At 39.9% G+C, this 24,266-nt stretch overlaps 1 protein-coding gene across 1 annotated transcript in view; it reads left to right on the top strand.

Moving 5' to 3' along the window:
- ghrhrl (growth hormone releasing hormone receptor, like) overlaps positions 1-24,266 on the top strand; it is a 59,708-nt gene that overhangs the window by 4,231 nt on the left and 31,211 nt on the right. The window contains exons 2-5 of the mRNA XM_062039564.1: positions 17,609-17,717; positions 21,229-21,336; positions 22,914-23,005; positions 23,431-23,534. Coding sequence (XP_061895548.1) covers positions 17,609-17,717; positions 21,229-21,336; positions 22,914-23,005; positions 23,431-23,534 — 413 coding nt within the window. The remainder of the gene's footprint in view (positions 1-17,608; positions 17,718-21,228; positions 21,337-22,913; positions 23,006-23,430; positions 23,535-24,266) is intronic.

Here is a 24,266-nt window from a genome sequence, read left to right as displayed (position 1 = left end):
GTAATTTTACACGCTGCATTTCAAGAGCATGGGTTCGATTCCTGGCAGGAGAAACCAGGCCAAAAAACATTTACTGTATGTGATTGAATCGCAGGGAAAAGCAATTTGGATCAGTAAAGTATCAACAGCACCTCTGGTGGTTGCAGTCAAGTGGTGCTCTCCATTTGGCCTTAATGGCAACATGATTAGCACGGCTATCAACGTTTGCTTTTGAAAATAAGAGAAACTTTCTGGAAAATAGGGGAAATCCAAGCAACTTTCTATACTGCGGTAGTGTGGTGCAACTATGCTATTTTACTGGCATGCTTTCAGGATGAGATAGGATAGACTTTACTTATCCCACAATGGGGTAATTATGTGGTTGCAGTGCAGATACAAAACATGAGGTAAAAAACACATGAAAACGAGAGGGTAACATCAAAGCAACACAAAGGACATAAAATACACTATATTGCCAAAAGTATTTGGCCACCTGCCTTGAATCACAAATGAACTTGAAGTGTCATCCCATTCCTAACCCATAGGGTTCAATAAGATGTCAGTCCACCTTTTGCAGCTAATACAGCTTCAACTCTTCTGGGAAGGCTGTCCAGAAGGTTGCGGAGTGTGTTTATACGACTTTTCGACCTTTCTTCCAAAAGCGCATTGGTGAGGTCACACACGGATGTTGGTCGAGAACCTGGCTCTTAATCTCCGTTCTAATTCATACCAAAGGTTTTCTATCGGGTTCTGGTCATGACTCTGTGCAGGCCAGTCAAGTTCATCCACACCAGACTTATGGGCCTTGCTTTTTGCACTGGTGCACAGTCATGTTGGAAGAGGAAGGGGCCCGCTCCAAACTGTTCCCACAAAGTTGGGAGCATGGAATTGGCCAAAATTGTTTTGGTATCCTGGAGCATTCAAAGTTCCGTTCCCTGGAACTAAGAGGCCAGGCCCAACTCCTGAAAAACAACCCCACACCATAATTCCTCCTCCACCAAATTTCACACTCGGCAAAATGCAGTCCAAAATGTAACATTCTTCTGGCAACCTCCAAACCCAGACTCGTCCATCAGATTGCCAGATGGAAAAGCGAGATTCATCACTCCAGAGAAGGCGTCGCCACTGCTAGTCCAGTGGCGACGTGCTTTGCATTGGCCTTGGTGATGTATGGCTTAGATGCAGCTGCTCGACCATGGAAACCCATTCCATGAAGCTCTCTGCGTACTGTACGTGGGCTAATTGGAAGGTCAGATGAAGTTTGGAGCTCTGTAGCAACTGACTGTGAAGAAAGTCAGCGACCTCTTTGCACTATGCGCTTCAGCATCCGCTGACCTCTCTGTCAGTTTACGTGGCCTACCACTTGGTGGCTGAGTTGCTGTTGTTCCCATACTCTTCCATTTTCTTATAATAAAGTTATAGACAGTTGACTTTGGAATATTTAGGAGCGAGGAAATTTTACGACTGGATTTGTTGCACAGGTGGCATCCTATGACAGTTCCAAGCTGGAAATCACTGAGTTCCTGAGAGCGGTCCATTCTTTCACAAATGTTTGTAGAAGCAGTCTCCATGCCTAAGTGCTTGATTTTATACACCTGTGGCCGGGCCAAGTGATTATGACACCTGATTCTCATCATTTGGATAGGTGGCCAAAGACTTTTGGCGATATAGTGTACATTAAAGAGCAGAGCTGATGCAACCAGCTGCCATTTCAGCGGCGCCATTTCTACATACAGCTACAAAAGTAAAACACAACGAAAAAAACAAACAATGAGCAATAATAATACATATTTTACACATACGATTGCACCATGCATAGACAAACAACAAAACAAGTACAGCGCTAAGATGTTGTTTGGTTCAGAATGCCTAGCATATCTTGACCCACATTGGATTGGTTTGAGCATCTTAATGCACACATTGTATCATAATGAATCAAAAAGTCGACAACCTAATACAATTTGATCCATTTGACGACAGTGCATTTGCATACAGTATGCAGACACTATCTGAAAAAAACGTGTTGTCTGATTTAGGTTCAACGCCGCATGTTCTATTTCCCCTTCGCAGATCATTGTGCTTGCTATTAAAATTATTAGCTTTGCATTAAGACCAAAGCAAAATGCTCAAGTTTGCTCCCTTCCTCCCTGGAAAATGTATAAATGGCGCTGCTCACCACTCGGCTATTTGTCCCTCTTTTTAATTTTCTTTGCAGCCGCTGCCAAGAGGATTGCATGAGCATCTTTAATCTCCCCTATGTTGTGCATGCATGTACTTTTGGTTTCTTAAGCTGCAAAGTGTAACGACAAATAGGGAAGCGTCTACCTGTCCATGTGCCTCCATCATTTTAACATTGACTGCATGTGGCCAAATGCAGTATTATCTAAAAGTGAACGTGTGTCAATGTAATTGGAGCACTGCATTATCCTGTGTGCATGTGCACATGATGCAAGCCTAATTGGATTAGTTTGAATTCTTTATAGGAATTTTTGACCCAGTGTTTTTTTGCCTTAATTCCACGCTGGAAGTTCTAAGCTCGGCGGTCAGATTTCCAAACAATTGTCTACATAAAGCAGGGGTGTCACACTCCTTTTCATTGAGGTCCACATTGCTCTCAGGGGGCCGCTTGTTTCAGTAAATAAATATACTGTTTAAGAATTATAATGTGTTAGTATGTTATATGACAATTCTCTATGGATTAGACTTTTTTTTTCCACATACAAATTGATGAATAACATACTTGCTTTTTAAATCATAAGTCAGGGGGACAAGCAACAAACATTTTTTGTAATATACAGTACATGCCAAAAGATTGGACACACCTCATTCCTTGCGTTTTCTTTATTTTCATGACTATTTACATTGTAGATTGTCACTGAAGGCATCAAAACTATGAATGAACACATGTGGAGTTATGTACTTAACAAAAAAAGGTGAAATAACTGAAAACATGTTTTAGTATATTCTAGTTTCTTCAAAATAGCCACCCTTTGCTCTGATTACTGCTTTTGCACACTCTTGGCGTTCTCTCAATGAGCTTCAAGCACACCTGTGAAGTGAAAACCATTTCGGGTGACGACCTCTTGAAGCTCATCGAGAGAATGCCAATAGTGTGTGAAAAAGTGTGATTTCTAAGTTTTTTATTTTTAAATACTTTTGCAAAGAAATTCTCAAAAAAAGTTTCACATCGTCATTATAAGGTATTGTGTGCAGAATTTTGAGGACGAAAATGATTGTATTCCGTTTTTGAATAAGGCTGTAACATAACGAAATGTGGAAAAATCGAAGCGCTGTGAATACTTTCCGGATGCACTGTACTACTTTTAAAAAGTCACTTATGCATAATAGGTGAGTTTTTACGGAGCCTAAACACTGGCAGTTGAATTTTGTAATGGGAAAAAAAAGTTTTATTGGCATTAAAACAAGTTTTGGCAACTAATAAATACAAATTTTGAAAAAAACTATATTTTTGGTGGATTTTTAAAAAAATCATGACATGTTTTCAATGCCAACATTCCTATTTTTGGACACCTATCGATTTTGTGTGTTTTTAGGATAAAAAAAATATTTTCCCCACATTCGCTTTTCTTTTTTACGGTTTCCTTTCCTATTTTTTGGTTTTGCTTCTTTTTTTACGGCCTCAAATTAACGGCTGTGTTTTGACATGAGGGGCGGGTGTTTGTGGGCGGGGCTTACTCCAGGTTTACTCAGAAGCAGTTTTACTAGACTTGGGCTTGCAGGTAAAACACAGTAGAGGAAGGCGGGAGGACCCGGGGCGTCTAAATACAAGCTTAAAAACATTATGAAGCAAAATCTTTTTTTTTTTTTTTTTTAAATGTAACCCTATGTGTTTTGCTGTCGGCAGAATTGTTGGACTTTAATTTAAACATAATATATTGAACTACTGTACTTTTATAACTTTTTGACTGCTTAATTTGTAAAGCACTCTTACCAATTTTGTTACTTTCAAAATTGGTTTAATATAAGCAGTAGATTTCAACACTAAGAGGTCGTTAGGATATCTTCATGTTATTTATTACATTCGTAATTTATTATAATGCTTTATTCATTGTTATTCTTAAGGGGGAACCATAATTCTCTTTACAAAGCAAGTAAAATGACTTTGAAGCTATTATTAAAATTTATTTGTTATCATACCTTTTATGGAAGATTTATTAAATGATTTCTTCACTCGTTAATTTTTTAAATAAAATGTCACCCATCAGCTTTGCTCACTTGATGATAATGTAATGTAGAATGTACACACTGGAGAAAATCTACATGATGTTCCAGAAAGTCTTCTTTGTCTTTATTGTTGAATTGATACAGAAGCATCGCATAGTACTACTTCAATATTATTTTTTAAAGATGTATTAATGTAAATAATAATAATTAAGGTGTGTCTGTTAAAATCATGGTTGTTTTTACAAATGATGACAGATGTGAACAAAAGCATGTATTGTCTTTGTGTGATGATGTAAATGAGGTGTGGTTGTATTGTATATTAAGTATGTGTCCATGAAAGGGCATTTTATGACTTTTTTCTTAATACTTGTGTATGATTTTATTGTCATAATTTTATTGCATGATTTTTGTATCCCTTTAATTTAGGTAGCCAGGGACTGCAGATGGAAATTAGCTATTTAGCTATAATCTGGTACAGAACATATCTGTCTTTGAGCTTAATGTTTCTGTACATTGTCCCTTCAAATAAAGACTGAACTAATTGTTAATAGAAATTTATTTCACTAAGTAAAGCGCTTTGTCACTAGAGAAAAGCGCTATATAATTCACTTCACTTCTTTAAAAGTCCAGCCTATTTTTTAAATTAATTTTAAATAATCCCTCAGCCCGACAATATAGCAGTTGATGATTTAAAGAAAAAAAAAATCAGTTTTAAATGGTTGTCTTTTTAAATGTAAGGAATATTAAGGAATATCATTTACGATAGCTGAATGCATTGGCGTTGTTAGGCCTATTTTAGGCGGGCTCAAGCCCCCCTAAAATGTTCTTAAGCCCCCCTAAATAATTTTGTTTAAAAAAAAAAAAAAAAAAACTTTTTTATTTTTTACAAATACACGCCGACATATTCATTATAAAGTGGCCCGAATATGAGTTTAAATAAATAATCATTTAACCTGTGATTATTCACTCAGTTTCCCCTCACTTCATAGCGTAAGGTAGAGAGCCCCTTTAGTGCGTCGGTATCCAATCCATTCCACTTGTTCATACAGAAAATGCCCACATCACTCAAAATCCAGTCCGCATTCTCTCTGCGACCTTGCTTGCGGTCCTTGGACTTGTTCATATAGAAAATGCCCACATCACTCAAAATCCAGTCCGCATTTTCTCTGCGACCTTGCTTGCGGTCCTGCAGGTGTACGAAGCACATTAGCACACAGCACTGCAGAACAAGAACCTTGTGTCTGCAATAGTAAATAATTTAGTTTTTAAGTTTTGTGTTTCTTGTAGAATCTATATAAAGTAATATTCATTAGCCTATTGTTAAAATAAGGAAAAAAACATCATTAAATATATTTGTTTTATTGTATTGTTACATTAATAGCTGTTGTATTATTATAGGATGGCTTGTTAAACATTTCATAGGATTTTCAGAGGGTGGAAAAACCAAGACATTTAATATAAAATGTAAAATGAATAAATACATAAAAAGAAAAAGAAAAAAAATGGTTAAAAGCCATCGTCATTTCGTCCCGTGCATTTTTTTTACCATCCCCGGGACGACGGGACTACGTTAATCTCAAGCCCTGGAAGTTACATTTTATTGTTTGCATTATTTGTTTCAGCATTGCACTTTGAAGATGGTCCCTCAGCTCTTTGACAGCTTTGGCTCTTTTTCAGATCAGCAGACGGACTCTTAAGTCTTTCTTATTTACAGTATATACAGTATAAACGTTTCTCATTTCTATTCAGACTTCCATATATGTTTAATTTCCTTAACGGCTTGCCATAATATATATATATATATATATTATATACAAGCCAAATTATCCCGATCCAGATATTACTTTAATTCAAGTAATTAATTAATATTTCCAGGGCTTGAATTTACAACCATTTTAGTCACATATGTGCCCAAAATGTAATCTGTGCAACTTCAAAATATTTGGGAACAAACAATTATTGTATTGTGTTTCAGTGTATCTTGAAGGATCATGCAAGTAATTGTTTCTTGTTGATGCTGTAAACAAAATGTCACTGTGCAAACCCATGTTTGTTGTTGTACTGAACACAGATTGAAAATAAACCGACTGAAATAATGATAATAACAATAATTAATTTCTAAGTCTTTGTTAGCCGTTTGTGAAGTTTTGTGCTCGTGCACTACGTTCGCTCGCATCCTGTGCATCTCCTGGGGGCTAAGCCCCCCCTGTCCTTAAAAGCTAGTGACGCCCCTGGCTGAATGTATTCCTCTATTTCGTATTATTTGCAAATTGCAACTGAGGCAGGAAATGGATCACAACAGTTGTTGTTTCAGCACATTATTTATTTATACATGTCAAAATAATACTTGACAATACAATAAGTATAAATATATAATAAGACAAGAGTCAACCTATTCAGGTCTAAAAATATAAAGAAAAAGATGTAAGGCTTTACTTCCAAACACAGAAAACATTAGGATAGTCTAAGTCTCATATTTTAACACTAATTTAGGTTACTCATGTCATGCCAAGCTTTACATGCCTTGTGTTAAATGTTTTAAATGAATACATACAGCTATACTTACATTTCAAAGTCACTCTTTTTTCTCCGTGTAGAAATGTTACTATATAGAGAAAAACATGGATGATTTGAAAATGCATATTCCATTTATGTACACCTTATACTACATCCTCAGAGTATGGCGAGGTTAACACAAATATATCAAATAACTTAAACTTGATTTAGAGCCACTCGGTCCTCCAGTCTTTTTCTACAGTGTTTTACCTGCAAGCCCAAGGCTAGTAAAACTTGCTTTTGGGTAAACGTGTTGTAAGCTATGCCCACAGGCACCATGTCAAAACACTGCTATTAGTTTAAAACGTTAAAAACATGTCATGATTAAAACAAAATACCCACCAAAAATATTGTATTTTTTCAATATTTGCATTTATTTGTTGCCAAAACTTGTTTCGGTGCCAATACAACTTTTTCTACAATGTAATTTTTTTTTTTTGAGAAAATGAATGGATGGATACCAAATCTTACTGGCAGTGTTTCGGCTCCAAACCCCCCATGTCAAACCACTGCCATTAGTTTAAAAAAAGGAGTAGAACTGAAAAAAAGGGAGAAAAAAAAGAGAAGACAATGTGGGAAAAAAAGTTGAACATAAAAACTTTTCAAACACACAAAAACAATAAAAGTGTACAAAAATAACAATATCCACCAAATGTATTGTATTTGTTTAATGTTTGTGTTTATTTGTTGCCAAAACTTGTTTCGGTGCCAATACAATTTTTGTCTACAACGTCAATCTTTGTTTGTTTTTTTTGAGAAAATGGATGGATGGATACCAAATCTTACTGGCGGGGTTTTGGCTCCAAACCCCTAATTGCCATTAGTTTGAAACTGTAAAAAAAGAAAAAGCCGACGTGGGAAAAAAAGTTAAACATAAAAATTTTTGATACACACAAAACAATAAAAGTGTACAAAAGTCTAAATATCGGCATCAAAAACATGTCATGATTCCAAAAAATACCCACCAAAACTATTTTATTTTTTCAATGTTTGTATTTATTTGTTGGCAAAAATTGTTTCGGTACCAATAAAACTGTTTTTGTCTCGATTGCCAAATCTTACTGGCAGTATTTTTGCTTTATAAAAAAGCAGCTAAACAGTTGTTGACAATTGACTGTTTTTGTTCATATTTTAAGGCATCATCTTCCTGACCAAGTATGTCAAATTAAAAATGTACAATAATTGGTGGTAGGGCTATGCGATACGGACAAAAATATATAACATGATTTAGGGGATTTTATATCAAATATAAACAGATGAAATGAATGCCACTTGAGCTTATCTTTTCTAATTTTATTTATAAAAGCAGCGACTGCCGCATGAATTGCAGATTAGCCTACTATTGTTCTGGCAGTGTTTTGATTTTTTTTTTTTTAAATCCAAACAAAACTTCCTCTTCCTTCTGTTTGGAACCAATTCCACCTCGGGTTTTGTTGATTTAGCTTCCATTCTGTTTCTGTTGACATCCATTCTCCCGCCAGCTCTTGCCGTACAGTTGTTTCCAGTGACATAGAAATGCTTTGGCAAAGTAGCAATATTCGCAGGTGGATTGGATCACTTCTCGTAGGAAAGAGGCCCTAATTGGGACTTCGGAATGCAAAAGTGATAGCCCTATCCTTGAGAAGAGACTACCTGTCTAGCTCAACGCCAACATTTGAGTGGTTTGGCTTCTCCAGTTGAGGAGTCCTTCATTTTTTTGACCCAGGTTCCTCCGGGTACGGCACACCTGTATAATGACGCTCGCTTGTAATAAAGCAACTTTTGGTTCAGTAGAGCGTCTCCGACGTCTCTGTTGATCCAGCCGCGCTGCCGTGTCGCCCTTCTGTCCGGACGAGGGTGACAAGACCAGAAATACACTTCACTAGCAAGATTAAAATATCAATGCTAGGATTCACCAATTTACAGTGGTCCAAGTTCCTCTATACAACAGGAGCATGCTAGTTTTTTTTAGGAATTTACAGCAAAAATGTTTGTTTCACAAGTATTGAACTGAACTTGGGGGCAGGTACGGTGTCATTCCCGGGCCAAATTTGGGCCCCAGGCCTGCAAGTTGTATAGCCCTGATTTTGAGGATTTGTGCTCATTTATACCGCTTTTTTTTAATCATGTTAAGTAAGACTTGTGACTTTTCTGCCTTTAGGCGTTTGGTCCCAAAGGAATTTAGCTTCTAAAGCCTCTCTTTACATCCTCTTGGGGGAATTTGAAAAAAGTAAGTTCAATCAAGAACAAAGCTGGTGTGTTTGTGTCATCTAACATGTTGTAGTGTGCACCACATACTTAAATACATCAGGGGGCTGGGGAGGTGTTACACAAAAAGCAAAATGCAAATTATTACCAACATTTCCAGTCATTTTGGAAATAAAGGGACATCGTGATTGCCCGTCTGCCTCACTAAGTGCCTCCCTTTTCTCCTGTCTTCTACACTTTTTGTAAACATACACACACACGGCTGTGATCAGAGCGTGCTTTGTAATTCTGAATATAGCCTTTTGCATAAAAGTAAAATATATTCCCCATATTTTCAATCTGCATATACTTGAATAAATACTGACTTTTAACATAACAAGGAAATCGCCTTAAACGCCTTCCTGATGTATTCAAGGTTGTGTGTTATGAATAATAACTAAATCAGGGCTATTCAACTACATAATGAAGAGGGCCGCAGTTTCAAGAGCCCAAGGTCTCAGGGGCCGGACATCAAAATGTGGATGTTTCCTTAGAAAGTGCCTATTCCTTTGAGACCGCGTTTACTTACCGGTATTTACACATCAGCTTTCAGAATTAATTCATTCCCATGCCTTCGCTACTCATTTCCAGCGTGTGCAGCTAGACAGATAGTTAACAGCATGAAGAAACAGGAGCTAAGTTTTTTTGATGGTTGATGATTAGAGATGTCCGATAATATCGGCCTGCCGATAAATGCTTTAAAATGTAATATCGGAAATTATCGGTATCGGTTTCAAAAAGTAAAAATAATGACTTTTTAAAACGCAGCTGTACGGAGCGGTACATATCTGGTAAAACACGGACGTAGGGCATACATGCCAACCCTCCCGATTTTCCCGGGAGACTCCCGAATTTCAGTGCCCCTCCCGTAAATCTCCCGAGGCAACCATTCTCCCGAATTCGGAGGTCTCAAGGTTGGCAAGTATGCTCTAGTATACTCTGGACTGAAGCTGTGTGCCTTCATTGTTTTTGTAGCTGTTGTTTTGAGGCATGTTTAAAAAAAAATTTAATAATGCACTTTGTGAAAGTCAAAGTATAGTATTTCCCATAGTTGTAGTGGGTATTAGGATTATCTCAGGGAGAGCATGTCCCAAATTCCAAGCTGCTGTTTTGAGGCATGTTAAAAAAAAATAATGCACTTTGTGACTTCAATAATAAATATAGCAGTGCCATGTTGGCACTTTTTTCCATAACTGGAGTTGAAGTTGTTCTCTTATTTAGGAAAACCTTGTTTTTGATTGATTGATTGAAACTTGTATTAGTAGATTGCACAGTACAGTACATATTCCGTACAATTGACCACTAAATGGTAACACCCGAATAAGTTTTTCAAGTCGAGGTCCATGTTAATCAATTCATGGTAAAGTTACATTGTTTAATGCATCCAGCGGGGCATCACAACAAAATTAGGCATAATAATGTGTTAATTCCACGACTGTATATATCGGTTTATATCGGAATCAGTAATTAAGAGTTGGACAATATCGGGATATCGGCAAAAAAGCCATTATTGGACATCTCTATTGATGATCCTTCTTTTTAATTAAAAACATTTTTTATACGCCTTTATTTATGTTTGTAAAACTGAAAATGTATACATTACAAAAGTATAACGTACATTGTGTGTTTTACGTAAATAAAATGTCCAACGGGCAGCACGGCGCGGCAGGGGTTCGTGCATGTGCCTCACAATACGAAGGTCCTGGGTTCAATCCCTGGACTCGGGGTCTTTCTGTGTGGAGTTTGCATGTTCTCCCCGTGACTGCGTGGGTTCCCTCTGGGTACTCCGGCTTCCTTCCACCTCCAAAAACATGCACCTGGGGATAGGTTAGCAACACTAAATTGGCTTTAGTGTGTGAATGTGAGTGTGAATGTTGTCTGTCTATCTGTGTTGGCCCTGCGATGAGGTGGCGACTTGTCCAGGGTGTACCCCACCTTCCACCCTGGGAGCTGAGATAGGTTCCCGAAAGGGACAAGCGGTAGAAAATGAATGGATGGATGGAAAATGTCTAACATGTATGTTACATAAATAAAACAGAAGGTTTAGTTTTAATACACACAGCAAACATTGCACGCATGTGGTTTAACGCAATTAAACCTAAGGTGTAGGTTTTTATCGCCCTCTGCTGGTCATATTCAGGGCTACATGTGTTTAACCAGTATTTAACCAGAGTTAAACAGGCCAAAAACAACACGACTACAAATACAAAATATATCAAAAAGTCAGCAGTTTCTATACGTTCATACTTTGTTGCCCAGTTGCCGTTAAAAGTCAGATTTTCGCGATTTAGCGATGTTGCCATTTTCTTCCACTCACCCACTGTCGCTATATTGTGACACATATGCTTTGCCCTTGCCCTCTGCGTGGTGGCGGGGGTACTGCATTCATGAACAACCCTGTTTTCTTTTCGTTTTTGTTGTTGTTTTTGTTTCCTCGCAGTTAACCTACTCAATGGCCTTGTGGCTAGAGTGTCCGCCCTGAGATCGGTAGGTCGTGAGTTCAAACCGCGGCCGAGTCATACCAAAGACTATAAAAATGAGACCCATTACCTCCACTCAGTATCAAGGGTTGGAATTGGGGGTTAAATCACCAAAATGATTCCCAGGCGCGCCCACCGCCGCTGCTCACTGCTCCCCTCACCTCCCAGGGGGTGGAACAAGGGGATGGGTCAAATGCAGAGGGTAATATCACCACACCTAGAGTGTGTATAACTATTTTTATTTTCTTTCTTTCTTTAGTTTATTTCATACTTGCCAACCCTCCCGTTTTTAGCGGGAGAATCCCGGTATTCAGCGCCTCTCCCGACAACCTCCCTTCTCCCGACAAACTCCCGGTATTCAGCCGGAGCTGGAGGCCACGCCCCCTCCAGCTCAATGCGGACCTGAGTGGGGACAGCCGTTCTCACGTCCGCTTTCCCAGCAGCTTGCCTGCCCAATGACGTCATAACATCTACGGCTTTTAGAGAGTAGAGTGCACAACAAGCAGAGAGAGTTCTTGGTTTCTTATGTGGGTTTATTGTTAGGCAGTTTCATTAAAGGCCTACTGAAACCCACTACTACCGACCACGCAGTCTGATAGTTTATATATCAATGATGAAATCTTAACATTGCAACACATGCCAATACGGCCGGGTTAACTTATAAAGTGACATTTTAAATTTCCCGCCACACTTCCGGTTGAAAAAGCCTTCGAAGGATGACGTATGCGCGCGACGTAGCCCGAGGAACTTAGGTATGCCTTCTCCATTGAATACAATACAAAAAAGCTCTGTTTTCATTTCATAATTCTACAGTATTCTGGACATCTGTGTTGGGGAATCTTTTGCAATTTGTTTAATGAACAATGGAGGCTGCAAAGAAGAAAGTTGTAGGTGGCTGTAGCAACACAAGGACCACTTACTCGGATAGCAGACGCCTAGCCGATGCTAGCAGACGCCTAGCCGATGCTAGCAGACGCCTAGCCAATGCTAGCAGACCCACCGCACGGATGATCTGGTGAAGTCCTTCGTCGCGCCGTCAATCGCTGGAACGCAGGTGAGCACGGGTGTTGCTGAGCAAAGCAGATGAGGGCTGGCTGGCGTAGGTGGAGCGCTAATGTTTTTATCATAGCTCTGTGAGCTCCGGTTGCTAAGTTAGCCTTAGCGTTGTTAGCAACAGCATTGTTAAGCTTTGCCAGGCTGAGATCTATTAACCGTGTAGTTACATGTACATGGTTTAATAGTATTGTCGATCTTCTGTCTATATAGTATCCGAGGTGGTTTGAAATACAAATTCGTGATCCACAATAGAAAAAGGAGAGAGTGTGGAATCCAATGAGCCAGCTTGTACCTAAATTACGGTCAGAGCGAAAAAAATATGTATTTCACTGCATTCTAGTCCGTCACTCTAACGTTCCTCGTCCACGAATCTTTCATCCTCGCTCAAATTAATGGGGTAATGGTCCGAATAGCTCTAGCTGCGTTGAAAACAATAGGAAAATATGAGGGAGTGAACAACTGACAACGTCACGCTACTTCCGGTAGGGGCAAGGTTTTTTTTTTTATCAGAGACCAAAAGTTGCGAACTTTATCGACGTTGTTCTCTACTAAATCCTTTCAGCAAAAATATGGCAATATCGCAAAATGATCAAGTATGACACATAGAATGGATCTGCTATCCCCGTTTAAATAAAAAACATTCATTTCAGTAGGCCTTTAACGTCCTCCCAGCGCGGTAACAACACACAACAACAGCAGGCTCGTTTAGTCTACCGTAAAGCAGTTCGTCTGCCGTAAACAGCAATGTTGTGACACTCTTAAACAGGACAATACTGCCACCTACCGGATAGCCTGCAGAACACTGAAATTCAAGTATGTCTTTTATTTATATGTATAATAAAATAAAAAATAAAATAAAATATATATATAGCTAGAATTCACTGAAAGTCAAGTATTTCATACATATATATATATATATATATATATATATATATATATATATATATATAATATATATATATAATATATATATATATATATATATATGTGTGAAATACTTGATTTGGTGAATTCTAGCTGTAAATATACTCTCCTCTTAACCACGCCCTTGGCCACGCCCCCCCCCGCCCCCCCCCCCCCCCCCCCCCCCGATATTGGAGGTCTCAAGGTTGGCAAGTATGGTTTATTTCGAACATGAACACACTTACAGCATAACACATCACACAATTTCATACATTCACTTATATCATGTCCGAAAAGGAGTAGGAGGAAGCAAAGCTTATTTAATCCTACCCCTTTCCCACTTCAGAGCGTTTACAAATATATACATCATTTACTGACCTTTTTATAATAGAATGACATCCGTGAATTAGTATATACAACAGTTTTGTAATATGTAATTAATTAATTCAGTCATTATTAACATACTGAGATGAAGAATATCTTTTTTTTTTTTTCATTTTATTTTTATTGACATCCAGCATCAGACATTCCTATCCATTACATCATATTCACATAAATCATATACCTATTGTCTGCCCTAAATGTCAAAATATTTTTGTTTATATCCCATCCATACCACCCCACCCCAAAAAAGAAACAACAAAAAACAAAGTAATATCTACAAATACATCGATTAAATAAACAGAGAAAAAAAAAAGAGGAAATAATACGTTAATAATAATAATTTAAAAAATAAAATATAAGCAGATACATATATATAGTGAATATACATATGTATATTTCAACCTCTTATTTTCAATGAGGTTGAAAGTAATTCTCATAATTCTTCTTCTTTGTAACTTTGTAAGCACTATTCATTTGAACAACCTCTTAAACTGGATCATATCAGTACAATGTTTAACTTCATTACTTAATCCATTCATAATTTAATTCCACATACCGATTTACTAAAGGTTCTAAGTGTTATACGTGCATACAAATGTTTCAAATTAGATTTTCCTCAAAGGTTATATTTCTCCTCTTTAGTTGAGAAGAAATGTTGTACATTCTTTGGTAGCAGGTTATAGTGGTACTTTAACTTTTGAATGGTGTCATCAAGCCTATTTGGGTGTTGTTCGGCGGGCCAAATTAAAGGCTTTGGCGGGCCGCATGTGGCCCTCGGGCCGGCAGTTGAATAGGCATGCTCTAAATCCATTCAACTTGCCTTCCAGCCTCTTTTACGGACGCCTTTTACACAGAAATATTCTTTTCATCCATCTGTTTTCTACCACTTGTCCCTCCGAGGTTTTTCATAAAAAAAAGTAAATTGAATCCAAAATCTATTTACTGGGGGATTTGTATTGCCGTTAATTAACTGAATTGTCTGCCGCAGGGGGGGAGAAAAAGTGAACAAGCTGAACGAGGCTCGCTTGTTGCTTGTTAATCATGACACCCGCCTCGTATAACAGAAATAACAACAAAAAGAGGAGGACTAATCTACAAAAACAGCACAACTGGCAGTAATGCTGTAGAGCAGTGGGAGTGCGCCCTAAAAAAACCACTGTAGATATTTGTCTTTTGTTCATAGCAAGTGCAAAAAAAGTCGCCACCAATTGTTAATTATTCTCACAACAGGAAAGTAATTGGCAGATAACAGCAGATATTACAGGTTACTTGACAACATCTCCAATGAATGAAGACTATAAGACGTATACATAGAACTCTTTGAGTGGCCTGGATTTTGTCATATTTGTCCTGAGTTTTCAAAGCTTTTCATTTTGTTGTTGAGTGAGGAGAAATAACCATTCACTTCTCCATATGTTATGTATTGCTGCAATAATTATAAAAATGTGTTGTTAATTCTATTTTTCATTTTTGAATTAATTATCAATTAATTTATATAATTGAAACATGTTTAAATACCCGGTACTGGTGGCTTGGCCCGTAGAGCGATCATCCAGAAAGTTGGGGGTTCCTGGTACGAATCCCGCTTCCGCCATCCTCTTCACTGCTGTTCTTGTCCTTGGGCAAGACACTTCACCTACCTTGCTCCCCATGCCACACTAGCTATGCTAACTATCAGGACTGTCAAATAATTAAAATATTTAATTGCAGTGTGTTCATAGTTAACTCAAAATGAATCGCAGATAAATATAACTTTTCATCATAGATAAGTGTTACCCTACACAGATCATTTTCACGTTTTTATTACCATGACTAAAATGTGACGATCCATCCATCCATTTTCTACTGCTTGTCCCTTTCTGTGTTGCGGGGGGTGCAGGAGCTGCATTCGGGCAGAAGGTGGGGTACACCCTGGACAAGTCGCCACCTCATCACAGGGCCAACACAGATAGACAGACAACATTCACACTCACTGTCAGGTTCAAACACTGATGACATCTATTAAACAAGACAAGAAGCAAGGAATTAAACAGACAGAATTACATTTGGCTCAATGAGGAGAAACGCGTAGACACTGTAGCGGGGGGTGTATATTGTAGCGGCCCGGAAGGGTTAGTGCTGCAAGGGGTTCTGGGTATTTGTTCTGTTGTGTTACGGTGCGGATGTTCTCCCGAAATGTGTTTGTCATTTTTGTTTGGTGCGGGTTCACAGTGTGGCGCATATTTGTAACAGTGTTACAGTTGTTTATACAGTCACCCTCAGTGTGACCTGTATGGCTGTTGACCAAGTATGCCTTGCATTGTTTGATTGATTGATTGAGACTTTTATTAGTAGGTTGCACAGTGAAGTACATATTCCGTACAATTGACCACTAAATGGTAACACCCGAATACGTTTTTCAACTTGTTTAAGTCGGGGTCCACTTAAATTGATTCATGATACAGATATATACTATCATATATACTATCATCATAATACAGTCATCACACAAGATAATCACATTGAATTATTTACATTATTTACAATCAGTGGTGTGGAGGGGGGGATATGGACATCAAGTAGTGGACATAGAGAGAGAGAGAGAGAGATCAGAAGGCATAAGAATAAGAAAAAGTATCTGCATTTGATTGTTTACATTTGATTATTAGCAATCCGAGGAGGGTGTTAGTTTAGGGTTGTAGCTGCCTGGAGGTGAACTTTTATTGCGGTTTTGAAGGAGGATAGAGATGCCCTTTCTTTTATACCTGTTGGGAGCGCATTCCACATTGATGTGGCATAGAAAGAGAATGAGTTAACACCTTTGTTAGTTCGGAATCTGGGTTTAACGTGGTTAGTGGAGCACCCCCTGGTGTTGTGGTTATGGCGGTCATTTACGTTAAGGAAGTAGTTTGACATGTACTTCGGTATCAGGGAGGTGTAGCGGATTTTATAGACTAGGCTCAGTGCAAGTTGTTTAACTCTGTCCTCCACCTTGAGCCAGCCCACTTTAGAGAAGTGGGTAGGAGTGAGGTGGGATCTGGGGTGGAGGTCTAGAAGTAATCTGACTAGCTTGTTCTGGGATGTTTGGAGTTTAGATTTGAGGGTTTGGGAGGTGCTAGGATACCAGGAGGTGCATGCATTCACTTGTGTGTGTGAAAAGCCGTAGATATTACGTGACTGGGCCGGCACGCAAAGGCAGTGCCTTAAAGGTTTATTGGCGCTCTGTACTTCTCCCTACGTCCGTGTACACAGCGGCGTTTTAAAAAGTCATACATTTTACTTTTTGAAACAGATAATTATGAAACCGATACCGATAATTTCCGATATTACATTTTAAAGCATTTATCGGCCGATATTATCGGACATCCCTATACTCTCAACCTTTCATCCAATGTGTCACAGTACACTTATTTCTATTCAAATATCCATCTGTCCTCTCCACTGGTGTTTAGTCACGTTTTTTTTTCCCTTTTGTTTGTTTCAGGCATGCTTACGTGTAACAAGGTAGGGAGGAACATGGTGCTTATCTTCCCTAACAAGACTGTATTTGTCCCCATGTTGTCTTGAGCACCGCCGCACTAGAATCTCAGTGGCGCTCACTTGATGGAGTGCAAACTTATCAGAAGCCGAAGCAATCTTCTCTTCCCTCTCGAGGACAAACGTGTCCATTGATTTAAACAAGCTACTGTTCGGTAAAAAAAAAAATATCCCAATGGCAGCAGTTTTTTGTTGTTGTTTTAAGTCACATTCTTACAAAGCGTGCTTTTTTTATACCCCACATGAAAATGGCTCCCGTGTGTGGTTATCCCATGCTTTCCAAATGTCTCACAGTCGATATTCCCTCTGATTGATGCATTTAGGCGCTAACGAGCCTGCTGCACCCTGAATGCGAGTTCATATTCCAGCTGGAGAAGGACGAGCGCCGCTGCCTGCGCTCCATCGCAGAGGAAGGAAACACCAGTGCACCAGGTGTGTTTGCTCTATTTCAAAAAACTGATACGCATCGATGCATCATCATGATTGTCTGAAGGTGAAGGGTTAAATGCATAGATTATTTTACTGTGCATTATATTACATTATAGGGCAGCACAGCGGTACTGGGGTTAGTGCATGTGTCCTGGGCATGACGTTAAAGTGGAGGCTCCTCTATGGGGTATTGGGGCACTAGGAGGTTAACCCCTTTACTACTGTTACCCCAGGTGGCCCTTGGCAAAGGCCTAGTACCTGACTGCCCCCTAGCCAGGGATACGGTGATGACCTCAACGGCGGAAGATGTTAGATTTAAGAACTACCACAACGTCAGTCTACCCCAGGGCAGCTGTGGCTATGAAAGTAGCTTACCACCACCAGGTGTGAATGAATGATGGGTTTTTAACATGTAAAAGCGACTTTGGGTACTTAGAAAAGCGCTATATAAATCCCAGATATTATTATTATTATTAACGGCTGCGATGGTGGAAGAAGGCTGCAGCAGAAAAGGGTCCCCAGTCGTCTTGGACTCCATGCCACTGGACCCTGACCCGATTCTGTCAAGGATCGTGTGGTGACTGTCTGTGCACCAGTCTCCCCACGTAAAACAAAGTCACGCACAGGCATCCTCCATAAAGGGATACACCCCTACTAGGAGGATCGTCATACTCGTTCGAGTGACCGCCGATGATGACGAGTACATGTGCTTCACAATACGAAGGTCCTGGGTTCTGGCAGGAATAAATAGCTCTCTGATTAGCGCCCGGGAGCAGGTGAGCATCCCGAACACGAATCAGACGCAGGTGAAAATAATCAGCACCCATGGCAACCAAGAAACACAAAACAGAACTAAGAGAGTCTTAAACTAAAACACAACATGATCCGGGCAATGGTGCAGCACGCTGGTGCAGGGGTTAGTGCATGTGCCTCACAATACGAAGGTCCTGGGTTCGATCCCCGGGCTCGGGGTCTTTCTGTGTGGAGTTTGCATGTTCTCCCCGTGACTGCGGGGGTTCCCTCCCACCTCCAAAGACATGCACCTGGGAATAGGTTGATTGGCAGCACTAAATTGAACCTAGTGTTTGAATGTGAGTGTGAATGTTGTCTGTCTATCTGTGTTGGCCCTCTGATGAGGTGGCGACTTGTCCAGGTTGTCGTCGGCGATCACTCGAAACGAGTATGATTGTCCTCCTGTTGGTGGGATTGCATTCAGGAGAACGCCTGTGCGTGGAATCTTTTAAAGTGGGTAGACTGGTGAGCAGACAACCACCACACTGTCCTTGGCATAGAGAAGGCCAGGGTCCAATGGCATGGAGACCAAGACAATTTGGGGGCCCATCTTTGCTGCAGCCTTCTTCCGCCTTTGTGACTGTTGTGGAGCTTCTATGCAACCGTCATCCGCCCACTCCGCCGTTGAGGTCTTTTTCGACGAGGGAGACGCGCAGACTCCAACGTCACTTCTTCGCTGTGGGGAGCTGTATCCGGTGGCAAGGGAAACCCAGGACGACCGGCACCTCCTCACAGCTGCAGGAAGCTGCCGGAGTTCCGGTCTGTCGGAGGACCGCCTACGGTGCACTTTAGCAGCACCTGTTTTTCTCTCAGGGTGTGCTCCCCTAGCCTTTTGTCTTCTCCTTAAAGAGTGCCATTTGTCTTAGGTATTTGTCATTCCTGCATGCTTTTTGCTGTCATTTTTTTTAACGCCGGTCCGTGTCTTTGATGCGTGTGGCGTTCACATTTGACCTCAAGTGAACCGAAGCGCTCCCGAGTTCACTTGCAACCCATTTCTGAAGCTAACGTTAGCCGCCAACAACAGGCCGCCCGTGGCAAAACAAAAGAAAGTGAGGTACATGCCAACGTTATCACCCGACTCTACGCAGACCATGAATATAAACGGTAATAAAAGGCATCACATTTTGCTTCCTAATGTGTTTTTCTCTCACCTTCTTCCTGTTTACATTCCTGCACCTGTCTTATAAGAGAGTAGACTGACCATACGTCCTCTTTTCCACAGACATGTCCTCTTTTGCAGGGCTGTCCGGGCGGGGTTTCTTAAATGCCTCAAATGTCCGGCATTTTGAGTCAGGGTTGTGTGTATTTTCAATGTACGTTCAGGGTTAAGAAGGGGTTAAAAACAAAACAAATTGTGAAGATGTGCACAGCAGCATTCGTGAGGGAGGGACAGAGAGAGCGAGAGAGCGAGGGAGTGGATTGATTGATATACTTGCCATCCCTCCCGATTTTCCCGGGAGACTCCCGAATTTCATTGCCCCTCCCGCAAATCTCCCAGGGCAACTATTCTCCCAAATTTCTCCCGATGTCCACGCAGACAACAATATTGGGGGCATGCCTTAAAGGCACTGCCTTTGCATGCCGGCCCAGCCACATGGTAACTACGGTTTTTCACACACACACAAGTGTTTGCAAGGCATACTTGGTCAACAACCATACAGGTCACACTGAGGGTGGCCGTATAAACACCTTTAACACTGTTACAAATATGCGCCACACTGTGAACCCACACCAAACAAGAATGACAAACACATTTCGGGAGAACATCCGCACCGTAACACAACATAAAACACAACAGAACAAATACCCAGAAACCCTTGCAGCACTAACTCTTCCGGGACGCTACAATATACAACCCCCGCCCCAACCCCGACCACCTCAACCTCTCCTGAATTCGGAGGTCTCAAGGTTGGCGACAGACACAAGAGAGAGAGTGGAGAGACAGACAGACAGAACACAAGAGAGAAGCCGAAACGTAAATGCAACTTCTTTTTTTATTATTTCTTTTAATGAATTAAGTGACGTTTATGACAACCTTTTTCCAAAACACAATATAGAATGTGAGATATAACAGGACGATGCATACATTTATCATTTGTTTTCAAAACGCTTACGAAAAAGTGGGACCCCAAAAATTTACTATGGGACCCCATTTTTATGACTTGATGGGGTCCCTGAGACCCCATTTTGAAAATTCCTAGCGCCAACACTGCTGTCAACAGGGGAGAAAAAAATGCTTTATTTAAATAAATATATTATTTATAAAGCAAGTTCAAGTATCATTGGCAAATTTTCACCTAGTCCCGGCCGGCCTTGGCGCGCATGTATGTATCCTCTTTTTGGGATTTCAGAATATGGTCAGCCTATAAGAGAGTGATTTACATCAGGGGTCCTCAACCTTTTTGTAACTGCGGACCGGTCAACGCTTGAAAATTTGTCCCACGGATCGGGGGTGGGGGGGTTGTTCCTATATAATGTAGGAACCAGAAATATTAATAACAGAAAGAAACAACCCTTTTGTGTGAATGAGTGTAAATGAGGGAGGGACTTTTTTTGGGTTGGTGCACTAATTGTAAGTGTATCTTGTGTTTTTTATGTTGATTTAATAAAAATAATAATAATAATAATAATTTTTGGTGGTTGGAGACCACTGATTTACATTACCTTTTTTTTTTTTTTTTTTTTTACATTTTAATGAGAACAATGTTTTCTTCCCCCCCAGGTTGTGGAGCGTTCTGGGACGCGGTGGTCTGCTGGCCTCCCGCTGCGGTCGGGGAAAACGTTCACAGAGCTTGTCCGGCCGTTTTCTCCCTCTTCAGAAACAGCACAGGTTGGCTGCTATCATATGCTAAAACATGCAAAATACCCACCTGCGATTTGCATATTGAAGCAAGCACAATTTTCACGCTTATTTTTTTCACTTAAATGTGAATTATATCCCACTCTAAATGGCTTTCATCTCACATTTAAAAGTTACATCTCAAAACAAGAGTGTGATGAAATTAGCCTTTTTTAAATTCCTACTGCAGTTTCAAAGATGTTGTAAATGTATTCATTTATTTATGTGGCTTTTTTTTAATAACATGCGAATGACTCTTGGAGGCGAGGTGCTCGGGGGGGTGTCTCTGTAATTATCCGCTATGGGAGTTTGAGAAGAGTTTTTCAAAACCGGTGTTATGGTGTAAAATAAAAGTATCAATAACAATATCATAGCATCAACTGAACAATGTGGTATAGTTCCTACCTTTAATGGACTACTGATGCTCAGCAGCTACAATGCTAATCACAGCATGATATCATCATGCATGCTGTTTTTTCTTTATTAGAGCCAGCTTAGTCGTTATAATGAATCAAATAAAACATGTTTGCATCCAAATGCATGTTTGGTAGAAGAATTTGAGAAGCCTCCACAGTCGGACTAACTACAAGCTTAAATAAATCAATTAAATCAGCAAAGGAATTGGCGACTTGTCCAGGATGTAGGCTCCAGGGGATAGGCTCCAGCACCCCCTGCCACCCCGAAAGGGATAAGCAGTAGAAAATGGATGGATGGATGGATGGAATTTAAACGTTAACATTAGCACCGGTGCTAATACAATGTAAGGGGTGTCATGGCTGGTCCACCAGTTATTAACTAATGTAGGTAGTTAACCCTTGTTTAGGGTCGTCATGGTAACGACTAGGATGTTCCTTATTATGATCTAGTGCAGAAGTGTCAAACGTATGGCCCGCGAACAGCTTTTATCCGCCCCGGCGGGATGAGTTTGCTAAGTATAAAAATGAGCCGAAATTTTTGAATGAAAGAAACTGCTGTTCTAAATGTGTCCACTAGATGTCGCAATAGCAATTCTTTGTATCTTTGTAGATGATGCTACATATGTAAAAAAAAAAAAATCCACATTATGTTAGTGCACCACTCGAGGAAAATGAGCAAACTACATAAATAACATCCTGTAATTTGATTTTGATATTATTTTTTTTAGTATGGTAGATTGAAAATTAACACCAATGAGTTGACTGATGAACATTATGACATCATTTATTCAGACAGTATAAATAACGACAAATAAAGGTAGAATACTATTAACAGCAACATGTAAGTGTAAAAAAAAACCCAACAGCATTATGATTTGTACATTTTCAGAATGTGCTTGTTGTAATTTTAAACAAAGAAATCAATCTGAAGTTGTCTTTATTTTTAAGTTATCGTGCCGTGATTTTAACAGTATGGCCCACTTGGGAGTAGATTTTTCTCCAAATCAATTCATTGTGCAATAGAACCAAACAGAAAGACTAAAAATAAACATCAAGTCATGTCAATGAATGGGTGCATTCATACGTACCGTACATACAGTAAAATGTTCATTCCCACCTGGCAATTGAAACATTCTATTCTATTCACTTCAGGTTTAGTGAGCCGTAACTGCACCGATGGAGGTTGGTCCAGACCCTTCCCGCCGTACCACGTCGCCTGCAGCGTGGATGACGACATACCGGAGGTGAGAGCGATAAGCGCTTTGCTTGTTAGAAACTGTTTGCCTTTTTTTTTCTCTCTCAAAGAAACGCGGTCATTAATGAGCCACATCCTTTAGCAAAACAGTAAGTAAATCACATGTCATTCATCAGGTAATAGCCAAAATTATCTTGTTTCACAAAGGCCGAATGTGATATAATCATTCTTTTTAAAAAGAGAACTTGGAGGTAATTACAGAGCAAACTACTTTAGGGGAGCATTTTGTCAGATCTAGGTAATAAAACCCCTCCTGATCATCAGGCTGATTGCCAGGTTTGATTTCTTTTTTCTTCTACATGAATTAAGGAGCTTTTTCACTTGAGTCAATTTGTCTCGCTGCCATGAGACGCCACCTTTTCAATATGCAAAAGACTTCTATCTGACTGTAATCTTTTTTCCGTGTGTGCGCAGACGGAGCAGAGCTACTTTGCCACTGTAAAACTGATCTACACCGTCGGCTACAGCGTCTCTCTGCTGGTGCTGACCGCCGCTGTGCTCATCCTGCTGCTCTTCAGGTAGGACCGTGAGACAACATGTCCAATAGAGCCGAGGTTCCCAACTAGGCTGCGGGGACCCATTATCGTCCCTCAACGACAAGCGGCAAGCCAAATTGTGGACATTTTTCAACTGAAATTCGTCCAATATATTATATTTAATTAAAGGACAGAGCAGTTTGCAGTCAAGGTAATAACACAGTGTGCCAGCAGTTTAATGAACAACTCGGTTTGATCCACAAACTTAAAATTATTTCAACAAAAAGTGTCTTTCTATTCTGGATCAATCCTGTCAGCTCAGCAGACCTGTCCCCATTGAAGACTCTGGTTGAGTTCACACACTTCCTAACAAGAACACACAAATCCATATCTTTTCCGTGCGTTTTTCAGTTGAAAAACTGCTAGCAAGAGTCAGCTAACAATGCAGGTAATGGGAGTCCTCATTTCCGCCTATAAAGCCCTCTAAAAAACTTTTGTAAGCCAGCTGTCACGTTTGTAACAGTGGCGGATGCTGGTCTCTCTTGTTTTTATATTGGTTTTATATCTATTTATTTTTTGTTTTTATTCAGTCATTGGTGGAGCTAAGGATAATATTTGAATATTGTTTTTAATATTGTTGTGCAGCACTTTGGAAACATTTTTGTTGTTTAAATGTGCTATATAAATAAAGTGGATTGGATTGGATTGGATTGTAGCTGAGATAGGCTCCAGCGCCCCCCGCGACCCCAAAAGGGATAAGCGGTAGAAAATGGA

This window comes from Entelurus aequoreus, linkage group LG27 (genome assembly GCF_033978785.1).
Source record: "Entelurus aequoreus isolate RoL-2023_Sb linkage group LG27, RoL_Eaeq_v1.1, whole genome shotgun sequence".
NCBI lineage: Eukaryota > Metazoa > Chordata > Actinopteri > Syngnathiformes > Syngnathidae > Entelurus > Entelurus aequoreus.
Note: the sequence above shows the minus strand (reverse complement) of the source record. Positions and strands in the feature narration are given on the sequence as shown.